Raw genomic sequence first — 18,556 nt, 5'->3', positions numbered from 1 at the left:
CACACTCCCTGGAGGCCAAGGAAAAACTTTTGCCCTGCATTTTTCACATCTGCCTTTTATAGCGCCACCAGGAGGCCGACTTTTTTAAAACACATGTTCTGTTATTACTCCTCCAGATTCTGTCCAAAAATCCCACAAATCGTTACACAGTATCTCTATAGTCATGTGCTCAAGACGGATCTGTCCGATATTTCATATTCCATCCTAATTTGCTATCATTGGCTTCCAAAATTGCTCGTTTGGCCCGTTTTGAACAAAAACCCTCAAATCATGAACGCAGCGTGCAATTTACGTACATTTTCACACACACTTTCCTACTAGGCTGAGGAATAAATCCCACCCTTTTCACATTGGCCTGTTATAGCGCCACCAAGAGGTGAATTCTTGCGAAACACATTTTTGCAACAAAATGCCAAAATCCTCCTCTTGCCATCAAAGGCATAAGACGAAATGGCACCCTTTTCATATTGGCCTATTATAGGTCCTTACCTCCCGTTCTTATGACAGCGACTGGAGGTGTGGTTTTGATGACAACTGATTTGAATTGCTATTATTGTTCAAACACAACAGAAACCAAGGATTATATATTTCAAGGGGCGAGAGATCACAATAAAAATCCTAATCATTCTTCCTCCACACTGGGAGAAAAACAGCATCTGAAAGTTTGATGGTGCATTTTTTTTACACGCGAGTGCAGTTAGAACTTTCCCATTGCATCTTATGAGAGGCAGGGTTCTTGTGCTGCCGGTATGCACGCGCATGCTGTTGCTTATTGTCATCTGTTAAGGCCTCATTTTAACAAGGTTAGGTAACATTGGGTTAAATAAAACCGCATGGTATTACATTTAAGTTTTATGGAGAACTGAAATGCATCACTCTGAATGACGTGCTATCATGGTACAATCTTTACCTTGACATCACACAGGAAATTATAACCAATCAATTCGGTCAAACACTGTATATAGCATGCACTTTTGTAATGTTTTAGTTTAAATACAACTAGTGTACACAATGTGACAAGGACGTTTTACCCTGGGGGATAACCGCTTTCGTCAATCGAGTATGGTTGTGAATTATAACTACCATCATTATGAATGTATGTATTGCCCATTTCAGCTTGACCTACGTTATAATTTTTAAACAATTACAAGTCATGTTGTGTGATAGTCAGGGTTGTACGTCAGTCGAGCGCAGACAGCAAAGTAGGTTGCGTAAATTCTGTGATCTCGTGGGAGCTACTGAGCAAAGTTAAAGGGGCCCAGGGTTTCACGAGAACTGAGAAGGAAGATTATTATCATTGTAATGTTTTATTCAAACGTACATTTTTCATATTCGTCAATTCGTCTAATTTACTGCACAGGGATAAAATCTGGAATTTAGGTTTAAAGATTTGATGATCAGCTACGGTAAAACACATTGTCCAGTGCTTTAAGCAGACTTGACAACCTGACTGTAGAAAGTAACAGTACAGTAAAGAACTTGGGGGTCAATATTGATTCGGAATTGAATTTTAATTCACACATTAATCATGTTACCAAGATTGCCTTTTTTCACCTTAGAAATATTGCATGAATCAGAGCCTGTCTGTCATTGGACGATGCAAAAACACATTGTTTTTTTCTCCATTACTCTGTAAAGCACCTTGATCTGCATTTCATGTCATGAAATGTGCTATACAAATAAAGTGTTATTACTATTATTATAACTACCGCACACATCTGCAGTGTGGGTTTTAATTCCTATACCAGTTGTACCGTCATGGGTGAACCCTCAAGGAAAAGTAATTTCCACACTACATGACCATGTACATGACACACCACAAGACACAATTAGGAAGACGGTATCACTTCCATCGACGGAAGGAAGTCCGCAGCTGGCAAAAAAAGCAAATACCACATAAAATCAAGTGGGCAGTGGTGTAAATAAAACTTCTCTGGGAGGTGACCAAGCTGTGGAGAAAACAAAACAGACAAATCACTCTATTTATTTTACACCAAATGCCAGCGGCCTGCACAGGGTAGCAGCAGCAGGGCCAGACAATATTGACGAAGCTCCAGATCCAAGGATATTGACACCAAATTATAAGCCAGGAAGATTTTCACAACTGGCTAACTAATAAAAAAACAAACACAGCCACAAACAGAAAAGGTTCCTGGGTACGATGTAGGAGATAATGCTTTCTAAATTACATTGCTTAAAACAAATTTAAAAAAAAAATAAAGAAATTGTTCCTCGCTTCGGTTGTGGGATGATGTTTTCTTCCGCAACCACCAATCACCACTGTGAAGGTGTACTCTAGTCTAGGGGTTAGTTTCTGAGGAGTGGTAAACTAGGCTACATGCAGCAAAAGAAAAAAAACACTGGGCGTGAGGGAAAGTGAGGGAAAGTGAAAGAAGAAGTTGTGCTATATTGTGGCCTCCGTAGAATGGGAGAGGGAGAGCACTGCTGTGTTTGCTCAACGATTAGAGCTTTAGAATAATCTCCTGGGCTCCTAGAGAGAAGGAGCTGGGGGCTCATTCATTGGACCAATTCAACGGCCTGAAAAGATTAAACACTCATGCTGAGAAGACAAGCAAATGCAGTCTTGAGAGAATAGCGAGGGAGAGGGAGAGAGAGAGAAAGGGGAGGGAAAGTTTTAGAACATAAAAAAACTCTCATACAGACTAAAAAACAATGACACGCAGACAGACCCACAAGCATGCACACACAAACTTCGACTGCGGTACACTCAAGTCAAAGACTCATGCGCGCACACATGCACGCTTACAGCAAGTGTAAAGACTAGTCAAAGTGGGCATTTGGACAAAACTGAAGGTTCAAATAACAGAGGCCCAGTCATCTTGGTTCAACTGTCCACGTCCCTCTGTTCTCTCTCCTCTTTCAAGTCTGATCTTTTGTATTGCCCGTTAGCGGGGAGGAGCAAATCCCCACTTCAGCTAAATTACTAGGTCCAAGCTGAGCTAGATAGTGACCCCCATAGCCCTTCCTCACACCTGTTCCTAAATCACAGTAGTTTTGTGTGTGTGTGTGTGTGTGTGTGTGTGTGTGTGTGTGTGTGTGTGTGTGTGTGTGTGTGTGTGTGTGTGTGTGTGCAGCGACGGCTCAAGAAAATTGTGACTGGAGGTGCTATGGGGGGGCTGGCTATTTAGAGGGGGGCCAATGAATCTTGGTTTACATAGAAGTCAGTCAATTGGGCTTGTTTTGAGGGGGGCTTAGCCTCCACCAGAGGGGGCTAAAGCCCCCCCCCCCCCCCCCTTGAGCCCCCCCTGTGTGTGTGTGTGTGTGTGTGTGTGTGTGTGTGTGTGTACCTTTACATTCCACAGGTGTCAGCATTGGCTCTGACTTAGCCTACTACTGTATAATCATTATTCCACTGCACAATTCAATATGGGAGCTGAAGTCAGTGCGACCAGTTTGTTTGTACACTAGATTGGTTATGTTCAGTGTGCAACATGACACGCAACCAAGTATAAACCAGGCCTTAAGGTCCACCGGGAACGTGTCCAATAAATGATCAGAAAATGAACTATTCATTTGGTGGTGTTTCATTCATACAGGTAGACTCTTTTATTTGCAGTGAAAAGAATCGACCTTCTTAAAAATAGTAATAGTAATATTTGCGTTCTGTGTTGATGCTCATTTAGACTCAAATTAATATCTATAATGAATAATGAAATATATTTTAAATTGGCTTATGGGTGGACGCCGGACGGTGGGTGGTCGTCACAAACGTAAATAAATTGATTGGCCAAATCCGGTCACAAACGTAACATCCAGATTTGATTGGCCAGTGCTACTAGATTTTCAACCTGAAAAGCCTGAAAATCAAAACGATCTAACTTTCACTGATTATGAGCTTTTTGTGCTTTATGCGCAAACAGGTTTACAAGGTATAAAAGAAGGTAAGGCCATTTTCACTATCATGCAAATCCAGCCCCAAATGTTTGCCACCCATGAGCGTCATGGCGCCAGACCGTCCTTTCCTCCCGAAAGAGCTTCCTTGCCGTGTATAAATAGTAGTTTGAATAGGAAATGTTTTAGAAAATGTTCGTACACCTGTTTTCTGTCGTATAGACAAGTGGAGCAACATTGTCTGACCAGCTGACAGGCTGTCACAGGCATTTAAACATGAAAAATGTTTAGCTATAATAAAACTAATAGATAGAATATATACAAGCAATTAAAAACAATGTTACAAGTCAGTAAGATGCTTAACTTGCTTAATTTAAACAGTGCTTTGCAGCATGAGCCATATACATGTGAGGATTTAATTGGGAGTGGCGCTGCCTGTGCTGAAATATTTATGACATTGAGGCTGCTGGAGATGGAGAGTGAAGTCTCCCTTCCTAGGCTACAGTACGTAGCCTACAGTAACAGTACAGTAGGTCTGTGTGGAGTTATGTCACTGTGCAACCTCCTCGTTTAAGGATAAACACGATACGACGCTCAAAAGTAAACTGTGCCGATCGGGAGACCGCATCGGGAGATATAGGTAACCCACCCAGCCCACCACACACCAGTTTACTCATCACTCCATAAACGTTCATATCATTCACAGCCTATCTATCTGTCATGACTCATGAACGTGGTGTCACTGACAACAGTAATAGAGGACACAGTGACAGGAGATGCACTCCTTTATTTTATTCATGCAAAACAGCAGCTTGCATGTGCGGCTGTGCCAGGGCTATGCGTGTCCCAACTTATCCAATCATGAAGATGGGATGTGAAGGTGTTATTCAACAACGTAGGTAGAAGGGAAACAGACAGCGTGTAGGCCTACTATTTATTATGTAATCATGGTTCAGGTGTTAGTTCACTAATATATCTTTATTTATTTAATATACAACACACAGTTGGGCTTGCAACTTGCGTGTGTGTGTGGGGGGGGGGGGGGGGGGGGAGGGGGGTGGAGACACATGACAGGCAGCGAAACCCTTTTGTTATTGGCTTTCCATACATTGTTTGGTCATATTCCGGTTATTCATGCCGTAAAATCGGGGCGTTTTGAGGAATATTTAAGGGCGTGTTATTTAAATTACGGTCTGTTTCAACGGTGACATACAGACCACTGTATAATACGTGTGTGGTTGGGACCTGTTACATCTGTTCTTGATTTGCTGACTCTCTCCACTGTCCTAAAATCAAAGTAATTCCACGGAACTACCTTTATCCGTCCTTCCAAACCACGTGAAAGATAGACAGCAGGTAGTTAGTCGTACATGAACTATGGGGCTTTGTGTCATGTGAACTGTTCATCTGCAAAATTAATCTCACTCCCACTCTCTCTATCCAACGTAAATGTGTATTATGAGAGCAGGGGGAAAAACACAGAAAAGGGGTGTGTGGGATACTAACAGATGCTACATTCAGAAGGGTCTGAGAAGTAGAAAGTGAAAAGCACTTTACCTCACACACACACCTTATTCTCCCTTTGATACGACTGGTTTGCTTTGCAGAGGCAACATGACACCTGTGAAACAAGTGTTTGTTTGGTTCCAACAAATGAGCCTCTGTAGCACGGGTCGTTGGGACAGGCAGGTGTAATTCCCCCATCAGCTCCCTCTGCGTGATATGAGGCTATAAAGATACAATCCTTAACGTAGAGACGTAAGAGTGCCATATTGGCCCTGTTCATTTCAATGTGGGGCGGACATAAAAAGGCAAAAGACCATCCATGGCCTTTTTAAGTTGAACATGTCACTTTCAATCACCCGTTTCCACACACCAACTACACCACTTTACTGACCATCAAAGTCTTATGTCTAGTTCAAACCAACAGCGTTGTTCCGCTAAATGGATGCGTCCAAAAAGTCTGAACCATCGACAATGGTTAGGTCAAATTACATTCCTAATGACCACTGCAAGCTTCTACTAGGGGTGGGTACCGAACCTCGGGACTAAGCAGGTGCAGTACTTAGTTCAGACTAGTCATTGGTCCGACAAGCGACAACCTAACTCAAACCCTAACCTAACCATAACCGCAAGAACGGGAGCAGCGTATGTTCGAGCGGTTCATAATTACGTGCGGATCCCGGACCAAGCAGGTACCGAACATGCTTGGTTACCGGGTACCCATTCAAATAATTCAATTTCGGTTCTCCCTATCGGTTATTTATTTATTTATTTAACAGCAAAATCTGGTAGAACACGGTTGTAAGGAGATGTACAGCTGCATGTCTCTCTGTAACAACGTTGAATGGAGATATATCTGTCTTGAACGTGATCAGAGCGCGTCTCCAACTCTCCCCCTGTCCCTATTTCTCCCAAGTCTCCAACACACACACACAGGCGTGAAGTGGCTGTGACGCGCAAGCAGAAAAAATATCATCTACGAGCTCACTAAATCACCAGGTTGCAAAATAGGTTTGCATTGTTATAACAGCATGATTTTCCGATGTTGCATTGATCTGACTCGCCCCATTCCCTAACCCTAAATGAATTGCACGTAAGTCGGAGTAACAAGAAGGCTGTTAACTTTAGCTACAGCTAAGCAACGTCTCAACAGAGGCTGTGTGTGTGTGTGTGTGTGTCACTCACTGCACAGTGCACACTGACTGCAGCTGCTCTTCAGTTCAGTGTTGCCATGTCCGCTTATTAAGTTATTATAAGCGACTTTGGGCTTGTTTTTCCTGTACAGTTGCTTATAAAATTAGTGGTTGCGGTTTTTTGGTCTTAAGTTGTTTTATTAGTATTTTATTCCATTTTGAAACCGAAATAAGGAACCGTTAGGAACCGGAATTGATGAGCAGAACCGGGACCGGTAACGATACCCATCCCTACTTCTGACTGCTTGGCACTTTATCTCACCACTTTGTTGAAAAGGTTTAACATTCTCATCACCACTTTCTCAGAACGTGGAATTGGAATAATGGTATGGTGTTAAGATGCATCCTGATCAGTAGGTTATCCTACAAGAAATGGACAAAACCTCTGTCTGTCTGTCTGACCGTCTGTGTGTGTCTGTAGTTCACATATATCGAGAACTGTCCGGCCAACCAACTTCAAACTCAGCACACATAATATTTGGACACAATACACACACATTCATTTTCTCAGTCTTTCCCCTTTCCAGCGTCATACTTCTATCTTAACTATGACCTGAAATGGTATTTTAAGTTTTACATTTTCGTATTGTGATGCATTTCCTAGTGAAACAGGAGCTGTGCACACCTCAGCAAATTACAGCAATAGGGGCTGGGTTACCCCACATGGAGCTTTGCAACTTTGCATGACGAGTATATCATGACACGCCTGGAGATCACATTGAACCTAAAACTAAACTAAAATATCAAACAAGGCAATGTTGAATCAAGTTTGTTACCACATTGCCCATTTCTCACCATAACTAGCTGATGATGCCGTTTGTACAAATGCCTTCATCAGTATTCAATATGACAGTTTCACTTTTTGAATTATATTAGGGAAAATTTACTTTTACACAATATTCTAATTCATTGAGATGGAGCTGTATATCTGCTATTTTGAATAGCCAAAGCAGCATTTCTGGCAGACAGCCTGTATTTTCATTTCAGGGTCAATCAATCCCATTCAGTGGATGTTATTATTGTAATTGGAGGATGTATTTCACTATGTGTGTTAAGATAGCGTCAGGGATGCTAGTGAATGAGAAATAGAGGGAGAGAAAGAGTGAGTGAGAGGAGGGTGAGAGAGAGAGAAACTGATCGGATGGTAGGCTAAGTCTGGAAAAGCAAACACTTCAAAATGAAGAGCTCAAGTGACTCGTGCGCACGCACGCACGCACGCACGCACGCACGCACGCACGCACGCACGCACGCACGCACGCACGCACGCACGAAACAATCAGTGAACCACACTGCAGACATTAAACATACCAAAATAGTATAACAGAGTTAGTCTGAATGACACATTTCCGACTAGTTCCTTAACACTTTAATTGCCCGGAACTATTTAATCCATTACATTCATGCGCCCAGTCGATTTATAAACACGGACGCCTTTTCCGGACGGACCGGCCGGAAGTTCATGATGTTGTGTAGCAGCTAACAATAGCCACAGCACTATAGAGTCGATCGACAACAACGGGAGACAAGAATAAATCTATCGAGACTAGCGACTGGACCGCGGAGCGCCGTCTAACACAGGATCTTTTTTCAGAAAAAGACGGGATGATTTAGATCGCGATTTATTAACGTTTTAAGATTTTCGTTTTCATCAGCTAAACAGGGGAGGGTGTTTTTCGATGACGCCTCACTCTTGCGCGTCACCGAGGAGAGCCCAGCAGGCACGCCTGGGCTATACAGCCATGCGATCTGTTCTCGTATCAATAAACTTCGTCTTTTGGACAATACTTCGTCCTGAGCGTCGGGCGTTACTAATAGAAAGGACAAAGAACTTTGTCCTGGGCGATGGGAGTGTTTTAACAGTTGTGCTGCATAACCCGTTTTCCACGCTATTTAATCCATTTTTGCTGCTGCCTAATACGCTAAAAGCGCTATTTGTTTTATGTGTTTAATTCGGCGTTTTGTAATAATTGAAAAGAAATAGCGGATTTGTCGCGGTGACGAGGCGGACGCGTTATGATGACGTAAGCGGAAATCAACCAACCGCCGGCTTGCAAGGGCTTCTGGGAAACTGAGTCCAATGCAAAGTGAGTAGGGACAATCTTAGCTCGCTTTGCTCTTTGACTAAGACCCGGATCAAGGAAGTGGCTTTTTTGTCAGCTCAATAACAAATCATTGGAGTGTTTTCAAGCAGATTTTCATGGATCAAAGCCGCAAATACGTTGGCGTATGCTCCAAAGGTAATTAAATCCCGGCAGCCTTCGTGTATATATATTAACCCCTTTATTGCCCTAGATGTTATTGACGTAGTGAATTAATTAATCCAGACCCCCTGTTGGTGTAATTGACGTAATTGTTTTATTCCCTATAAACCCGGCCGATGTCGTCCACCTAAAACCAGCCGAAATCCTCGCGTGCACGCTCGCGCAAGCACGCATGCGGTTTTTATGTGCATAGCTGCTCAAAATGCGATATTCGGGGCTTGATTAAAGCTTAATTTGACTTATGAAAAAAACAATGATCGCACGAAATGGGGCACAGATCACTGTAACACACAGTGAAGAAAGATAGCGGATGTTTACACCGTTGAACCGGAAATTACGACGGCCAGATTCGGAATTCGGTCAAAATCGGCATAATGATGAAGTTACCGCCACCATCTAATACAGTCTAATACTACATACTTGCCGCATTAAAATGAGATTTATTGTGTATATATCACAGATTTTTCTATTGGCATTCAAATGAATTAAAATCATGAATAGAGCTGGCAGAAGGCACAATCCACTGTTAATTAGGGTGGCAATCTTAATTTAAAGCCGTCAACGTGTTAACTCATCCACCGCTAAATGGCAGTAGCAATAGTTCAGCACAGGCCACCATAGATTTGTTCTATTTTTTTAGAACGAGAGTTGTAAGATTTGTCTTAAGTCATGATTATAATGTTATCAATTTAAGCCGCTTTAAAAAGAAGTTAAAAACTTATTTGGCCTGGAGGCACTTCAGAAAAATCTGTCAAATCAGTACTTGGCCCAAATTCAACATTACCAGTGATTTTAAAAGCAGATCCCAAAGGCTGAGACAATTTGTATTTAAATAATATATTTCCACTTATTAATAGTATAATTGTAAGTGATGGAAGTAGATCTATGCAAGTACAATATTAATAACAGTAATATTAGCAAAAAGAAAACACTGAGGATTTCACCGTATACTTGGCAGTGATAATTCCCTGAGTCCCGCTCTCCCAAAAGTATTTCTGCAGCAAGATCCTTACTTCTTGATATCTGTGAGTTTTGGCACAATCTAATCTTAAGTGGTTCTTATTACAAAAATGCTGGCACATTCAAAATGCTTAATTATAGATGTCTCTATTCTCCATTATTTACTAGAAAATGAGGCTTTTCCATCGTATATACAGTACACTCTGTGTGTACACTACAGTACACTGTGTCTGTCTGTCTGTCTGTCTGTGCGCGTGCGTGCGTGCGTGCATATATAGTAACACCGGTACATAAAAACCTAAAAGTATCTTAATTGAACAGACTAGTGTATTAACAACTTTTGTGCTACAAACATGTATACACGTCCGCTCAATAAAAAACGCGGGTGCTAAGGACGTGTATAGGCGAGGCGTCTTTAGTTCCTTTTTAATGATATAAAACGGGATCGCTGTAATCAATTTTTCGACAGCTCCCGTTGCTAGGCAACGCCTTGTTCAGCGCTCCTGGACATATTTTGCGCATGCACACAGCCATTCACTTCCTTGTTTACGGGCAGACAAAACTGCGAGTGACTAATTCCCGTGCCAGTTGCCGTGGACAACTTTTTCTTCTCTTCTCTCTGCTCGCGCTGTCATCCTATCGAGAACGGGGAGGCGGATGGGCGCGGGGGAATTGCACGGCAACTGTTACGAGAATCAGTCACTCGTGACAAAACTGTCTATTATCTAGTCTGAATCTACATCGCTGTCCATGGTTTTGATCAGAACGGCAATGTTCTGTCCTAATTTCTGACTTAACCAAGCATCTAGTTTGGAATATAAACACTTCTAAAGAGAGATGAGACTTGACAACACGAGGTAGTAATGGAAGATTATACCTCCCGGTTTTGGGGGGAAATGGCTTTTCAGAGTAAAATCTGCCCATCTGCTTGGCACTCTAGTGCCTTTATTTTGACAAACTCTGGCAGCATCATAACTGTTAAGCTAAAGGTTTTCCCATGACTACTTGATATATATACTGTGTTACAAGATAGCACAACAGCCATCATAAGCGACAATGTCGACATGAGATGACAACAACTCTCACACTGTCTCCAGTCTGCCATGTTGCTCTTTCATTTTCTGCAGGAAAGGCACAAAGTAAAATCTCCAGTGTTCATTTATCCATCATGTGCAACTCCGAGTGTGTGTACACAACAACATTTACCCTTACAGGTCCATTTGGCTACATTTGTGCGCATGAGTTCTATTAACACTGAGGATTTTACTGTGTACTTGGCAGTGATGAATCCTTGAATACGCCTCTCCAGCAAGGCTATGAATTTTTATGTGTCTTTGTGTGTGGCGGCCAGAGGACTGGAGGGCGGAGGAGAGTGGGGTTAGTGTGATTAACCACTGCGTTGATGGGGATTTAGCAGGGATCATGGCCAGTGATGGGTGGCCTATCTGTCTGTACGCACTGACTAACTACTGATCCCCCAAAGGGTTCAGCACGGCTCAGCTCAGTCTAGCAGCCCAAAGCATTTTCATTAAGGGTGGATTGAGTCCATCTCAACAGTCGCTACCCCCTCCCCCAGCAACGCACACCTTCAGAAACACTTCATCAAATGCAGTGTTTTACTTAGTGATTATTCTCTCTCAGCCTTTAAGAGAGTGAGACTGATTCCCTTGTATATCAAATCCACCGAATCCTCCTCCACGCAAATCTGACCCACACCAATATCCACTTAACAAAGCTGGTCTGTGGCCAGCTACGATGATGTGCAAAAGAGAGACAAAGGCCTATATTCAAAACAGAGGGAAGAATGGTGAAAGGGGTGGTGGATAGACGGATTGAAGCGAGGATGGACTATAAGAGAGGCCAGCCGGGTTGGACACAGACCAACCAGGCAAATACTGGTACATTATGTCAATAGCTGCAAGTTGCAATTATGTTTTCTAGTCAAATAACTGTGTCAGATAGCATTACATCAATTGTAATTTATTTTATACTCCCATGACGTTTAGCTGGCAAATAGAATTGAGACAGTACTTGGTCAGTGTTTAGCGTGAACCAGCCATTGTGTCCAGTGGATGATAAAATTAGGTTCCTTGCTCTGAGATGAAGATTTTACAGCACTACCATGAGTGACCATGGTTTGTCATGAACCATGTTTGAACCATGTTGTAAATATATGAACCATAGAGTCCCTATTTGGCGAAAACTGACAATATTGTAGATTGGCTATTTTCAGCAAAGATATTTGTTGTAGAAGGGAAAAAGGAGGGGGCCAATAATAGGAACTCCTGTCAATGAAGTATATAGGGCTTAAAACAACATGACAGACCATATGGTTTGCAGTTTAATTCTCCAAATTTCTAATGGTCTCAAACACACCTAAAGCCATTTCAAAACAAGATAAAAATGACTTAAATTTTGGGCCCTTGTATTGTGTGTGCTGCTACTGTGGTACAGTACAGCTCGGAAGCACAAGGGACACATGGGCCATATTGTGTTGGCTTAAAAGAGGAGATCAGTTGGGCAGCAGGCAGTGGGCCAAGCTTCTATCTTCTTTTTCCTTCCGTTTATCATCCCCTCTTCTTCCTTTCCCTCACTCATTTCTCTCTCACCACTCCTCCCACACTCCGTCTTTCCCATCTCCCCCCCTCGGTGCGCCTGGTGATCTGAACGCCCCCTAACATCTTGCTGTGTCCTCACAGTCTAATAAGACTGTAATCCACACAAGCTGTCAGTTGATACAAGCCTCCTTAAAAGGACAAAAACTGAGAAATCGGCAGGGGGGGACAGGCTAAATATAAAGCCTCAGCTGTCGGGGTGAAAATTTGATGCAGGTTTTGATTAAAATCAAACAGTGGCTCTGACACATCCTCAATGTGTGTGTGTGTGTGTGTGTGTGTGTGTGTGTGTGTGTGTGTGTGTGTGTGTGTGTGAGATGGAGTGCTACTTACATCTCTAGCTTTGCCGTAGAAGGCCTCTTGAGATGCCGACTCCAAAGTCCCAATGTAGAACATCGGATGGACCTCTCCATACCTACACACACACACACACAAAGTTCAATTTCAGAACTCAAACTTTAATTACAAAAATAATGTATGTCCGTGCAAAACAAATCCCTAAACTTCGCTCACCTTGTTGAAAATTCGGCAGTAAAGTGCAATAAGGCATCACCTTCATTTTCACTATGTTCTGGCACTGCAGGGTGACACAAAAGAAATGAATGAGCGTTGGGTGTGTTAATGAAGAGTTGTTTCATAGTCTAGTCAATAGTACTACTTGAAAACAAACACAGCAAAACCTCTTTGTACAGTACGTACTCATGGGGGTCTTCCGACAAGTTGAAGCGCCCATTCCGAACATCTCTGAATCATCCACGCCGAATTCTGAAGCGTCTTCAAAATCATCTCCTTCACTGTCACTGATCATGTGAACATCTGCACACTGCTGAAAAAATAAAGAATATATATATATATATATATATATATATAGCTTACTAATTAACATAATTACTAATACATTACAGTAATCAATTGATATCATGACTGTATTATAGATAACTATATAACAGGGAATGGATATTCTGTGCACGCAAACATGCCTCTTCTGTGGGCTCTTGGGTATTGGCAGGTGAGGACCTTCGACACACACTGAGGTGATGGCAGGGATAGCTGATCCCAGAGACAGCTAGCGTCATCTGGAAAACACAAACAAGACAGAGGAAACATCAGTTAATAGCAAAAAAGAACACGCCATTGATGTGAGGCAGTTAGGTAATGGAAAAGAACATAAGTTAATAAAATACAAGTTCAAGGCTGTTTTTCCCACTTACATTATGCGAGTTTGTAAAATATTATTTAGTTATTATCTTACAACGAATTAACGAAAGCTCTGTCCACAGGAAGCTGTCCTCACAACCGGATTTCTGTCTACCGACATTTTTAGTATAGGGGATATTAAAGCAACTCAACATTACAATATGTAGATTTACAACCATTGAAAACATATTGAAAGTTTAAGAGCATACATTGACTGGCGAGTCATCAGTGTGGCAATGTAGCAGAGCCTGCTGCCTACTAGTAGCCTACTGCAACTTGCAATAAACACAATGTAGCAGAGCCTGCTGCCTACTAGTAGCCTACTGCAACTTGCAATAAACACAATGTAGCAGAGCCTGCTGCCTACTAGTAGCCTACTGCAACTTGCAATAAACACAATGTAGCAGAGCCTGCTGCCTACTAGTAGCCTACTGCAACTTGCAATAAACACAATGTAGCAGAGCCTGCTGCCTACTAGTAGCCTACTGCAACTTGCAATAAACACAATGTAGCAGAGCCTGCTGCCTACTAGTAGCCTACTGCAACTTGCAATAAACACAGAGAAACAAAAACAAGAGTTGTGTGGGGTGGGCCACAAAAACAATCAGTCGCACATTTTGAGAAACTATTCATAAAGGCTGCGACCAAGCAATACATGATCAGTAAATGCAGTGATCACATAACAGCAGTTTAGAAGGATAAAGTTGTACAACATCATTCATGAGTGAGTTACTAGCTGCAATCTGGAAAAGCCTCCAACTTTGGACCCAACATGGTTACAATACAAGCACCGTTCTGTCAATAACATGAAGAGAGCGTCGGAGCTAAGTGATGGAACTAGGCTGAACATTACAGACAGCTGTCTTCATTGTGAAACAGTTAACATAATGTAACAAAATAAAAACTGATTATGTAGGCCAGGGGTTCTCAACCTGTGGGTCGCGACCCCTGGGGGGGGGGGGGGGGGGGGTCTCCAGATTATTTTCACAAAAAATGGCTGGAATATGGAAATTCAGAGTTTACATAGTACATGCATACATTTCCTTAATGATTATATCTGGTTTCAGTATTTATTTATGATATATTTTCTCTATTAAGGTTATTGAAGTGGTCAATTTGTATTAGGGGTGGGGAGGGGAGCGGGGGTCGCAAGACATGGCCAAAGCATTTCCAGGGGTCCCCAGCCAAAAACGTTGAGAACCCCTGATGTAGGCTACTACGCATGTAATGGTTGAACGGGATGGTCAGCAAAGGCTGAAACATGCTCCTCCTAGTTGGTTTATACTAGTATGGTGGTGTCGTGTACCAAAAAGAGCAGAGCAAGCCTACATGACAATGCAGTGTAATCTCGTAGATCTACTAAGTTATAGCTAGTTAATATATCACTCATCCAATCTAACTACTTTGTTACTTTTGGCAAGTGACACCCCTGCGTGATGGAATAGATAAAATATTCTTTAGTGAACTATAAACGCAGGAACAGTGTGGTAAAGTGGCATGCACATATCTGCAAAGACGCACGTGACATGCATCATATTATGATCGGTAAATTTTACATTTGGCCGATTAAATAGATTGTTATCAGCCACATTGGCCGGCCCAAAAGATGCTCAACAGAAACCTGATGTAAAGTACATTATAAGGTGCATTTGAGTGGCCGGAAAAACTATAAAAAGCAACACAAAGCATTCCATGTATGGACTTAACTACAAATATTCTGCATATATAGAGCTCTGTGTTGCTTTGCTCTAATGAATTAACTAAAGCAAGGAATGGTGCTGGGTCAGAGTGTGCACAGCCTGTAGCTGTCTATTGGACAGCTACATTGGCTGAACCATTCGGCAATCAATACTGTACATGTACAGTACTGTAGCTTGGAGTATACTGTCCTTTGTCCATTGTATTCCAAGCAACCCGTTTTAGTTTTTGTCTAAACGTTCAGAATAAGCTCGTCTGGAAGCTTGCTTGGCTCAATAAGTGACAACTTATGTGACGTAAACGCTTAAAGACATAAGAGGTTGCTCTTGTAAGGATTTGGGCTATGTCAATGGACCAAATGCCTTTATATTAATTACGTTGGCTGATGTCCAATAATCAAGAGGGAATGAATGACCCATCAAGGCAGAATCATTTTTTCATACAATTTAGTTAGGCATCATTAAGCTCTGAAAAGAGGCTCATTGACCATTCTACAATTGTTTCTTCATTCCGTTCGTTGTTTTAGTATTCAAAAAAGAATCCCAGATATGATTTTAGAACAAATACCAGCCCATGTTCCTAATCTTGATGAGCTTTACCTCCACCTGTATCGTGGTGGGTGGTAGTTTCTACTAGAACATCACCTGATTAATGAGCTCCCACACCCCAGACTGGAGATGGCTTCATTCTGCAGGGACACATTATAACTAGTCTCTCAAGGCCTATACTAGGGACAGCAACAAGGCAACAGGCAGTAACAAAGCAACAGGCAGTGCTGCTGTAGGGTGCAGTCACAAGGTATTTAAAGTGTACAGGGAAAAGTTGTCTGCTTCATAAAGAGAACAATGTCACACGCGAGTGTCCAAGCAACGCAGTCTACTTCATAATACACATACAATAATACCTATTAAATTAAATAACGATTAAATAGTACCTATTAAATTAAAAAACGATTAAATAGTATTCAAATTAAAAAATGTACTGTATCTAAATATTTACTTAACAGCATGGTTCTCGTGAGGCCACCGTTTGACAATCTCAACAAAGATCACTAAATCAACAACTGATGAATACATGAGTTATGAGTTGTAGGAATTTATCCAGGTCCGTTTAATCTACTCTCAACATCTACTCTAAATAGTCTTGCCACTTGTTGTGACAATGTCATATGGCATATGCATGTAATTGTGAAGAGCAGAGCAGAACCTAGAAATGCAAGTGCTTTTCTGGGAGAGTGAACCTCCAAACAGCGTGACGGAACCAGGGCTAGGCAAGATAAGATGCAGAGAAGCTGCTCGTCCCCTGCAGAGGTTCTGTGATCTGCTCCATTGTCAGGTGTTAGCACGGACAAAGAGCAGCTGGACATTGTTGAATCAGGAGAAGATTACATTCAACGCCAACCGAGTCTGAAAAGCAGTAGAGACTGCAGGAGTATTGCCTTCTCATTTTTAAAAGGAGTGATTCTCTTTGCTGACCGCCGTTTCTATAGCAGGAGAGAACAGTGACAAATAGACCGTGACAGCAACATAGACTTAATAGTGAGTAGTTGCTATTCAGCTCCTACTGATAAGGACTAAAGAAGAAAAACGTTGCACAGTTTTCAACCTATTCACACATCCTTATCTATTCTACTCACGAAAGCAAAGCAGCAACAATCATCACAGCAAAAGGCTGCGCACCTCTATAGCACAGACTGGATTGACTATTTACTCTGATCTAGCCTGTGAAATATTATGTTTTACTTTTTATAAAAGCTACACTTTATTTGATAGTCTTTCTTAATGTAAGATAATGAACCATATGTCATTGTTCCTCAGGAAAGGGAAGACAATTTTATCATTGTCCATCACCTAATGACGCCTGTAAAAAAATGATAATATTGACCATTGTGTCTTAAATTCCCACCAGCTCAATAACTGAAGAGGGGATATGAGAAATACAGTATCTCCCCTGACAGAAAGGGAATGAATAATATCCTGCTCTCTCTCTATCCCTGTTGTCTGAAATTAATAAAGCTGGCCAAAATAAAAGAAAAAGGCAGAGGCTTCATTGAAATGCACAGCTAAAAGCACACAGAGGGGGGATGACATCGGAGTCAGGTTAGGATGACATCAGTGCATACAAAAGAAGGCCAGCACTGGAAACACTAGCCTTGCTGGCAATAGTGAATCATATCTTGGTTTCAAAATAAAAAGTGTGACAAAAGGGACAAAAGGAAAATATTTGAGATTGCATTTGCTTACATCACTGTAGATAACCAAATTAAAATCCACCCCATGAGACCCCAAACAGTCAATCAGCCGAGATTACACAGAGAGAGAGAGAGAGAGAGAGAGAGAGAGAGAGAGAGAGAGAGAGAGAGAGAGCACGGGAGGGAGAGTGGGAGAGATTCCATTTCTCGTCTACTGGTAATTAGCAGCCAGTGTACTTCGACAATGAGGAATCTAAAAGTGTCACGGCAGGGATAGCCGAGTGTTCCTGGAACACCTAGGAAGAGCACTTAACTGAATTGGCTTGTCCTTGTTCATGTAACTCAACTCTGACCAAGTTAATTTAACAGTGGGTTTACCAACCAATATATTATTGTGCTCTTCATACAAAGAAGAAGTGTAAATGGGATGGAGACAAAATCGAACAGTAATTGTTGTTGATTGCTGGAACGATAAAAAAATAGAAAAAGTGCCCTTCTGGGCACAGGTCTCCAGTGCCCAGAAGGTGTGTGTGATGTGTGTGTGATGTTTTTGTGTTTGTGTTTTTTGCAACAATTTGCTTCATTTTGTTGAGGAAATGCAGAGCCAGATCACTCGCATCTCTGATGATAGAATTCTGGATGAGCAGGACATGTGCAGCATTTTGTACAAAACGGGCCACTCCTGAAAACTTTGGAAGGCAATCTTAGCCAATCAGTGTAGAATCTGAGAAATCCAACAGACTCGTCTTGATCACATGACTACAGAGATCATGTGTACCGATGTGTGTGAGATTTGGATTAAATCTGTGCGACTAAAATAAACAATGCGTTTTGCAGAAATCGGCCTCATGGTGGAGCTATAACCGGCAGATGTGGAGGGATGCAGGGAAAATGTTTTTCTATGGCCTCTAGGGAAAATGGTAAATGGTGCATTTATATAGCGCCTTTATCCAAGGCGCTTTACATAGATTGTGCATTACATTCACCCATTCATACACCGATTGCGGCGGAAGCCATGCAAGGTACCAACCAGCACATCGGGAGCAATTTGGGGTTCAGTGTCTTGCCCAAGGAGACTTCGACATG

The 18,556-nt window shown here is 41.9% G+C and overlaps 1 protein-coding gene across 2 annotated transcripts in view; it reads right to left on the bottom strand.

The window, feature by feature from the left end:
• The window catches only part of faf1 (Fas (TNFRSF6) associated factor 1), a 94,195-nt gene that overhangs the window by 30,567 nt on the left and 45,072 nt on the right, over positions 1-18,556 (bottom strand). Inside the window, exons 9-12 of one of the 2 annotated variants that reach the window (XM_079505296.1) lie at positions 13,365-13,460; positions 13,084-13,210; positions 12,898-12,961; positions 12,718-12,799 (exon numbers count right to left, since the gene is read on the bottom strand). In XM_079505296.1, coding sequence (XP_079361422.1) covers positions 12,718-12,799; positions 12,898-12,961; positions 13,084-13,210; positions 13,365-13,460 — 369 coding nt within the window. The remainder of the gene's footprint in view (positions 1-12,717; positions 12,800-12,897; positions 12,962-13,083; positions 13,211-13,364; positions 13,461-18,556) is intronic. The other variant, XM_079505297.1, reaches the window with a different exon arrangement.

This window comes from Electrona antarctica (genome assembly GCF_951216825.1).
Source record: "Electrona antarctica genome assembly, chromosome: 7".
In the NCBI taxonomy this organism is placed as follows: Eukaryota; Metazoa; Chordata; class Actinopteri; order Myctophiformes; family Myctophidae; genus Electrona; species Electrona antarctica.
Note: the sequence above shows the minus strand (reverse complement) of the source record. Positions and strands in the feature narration are given on the sequence as shown.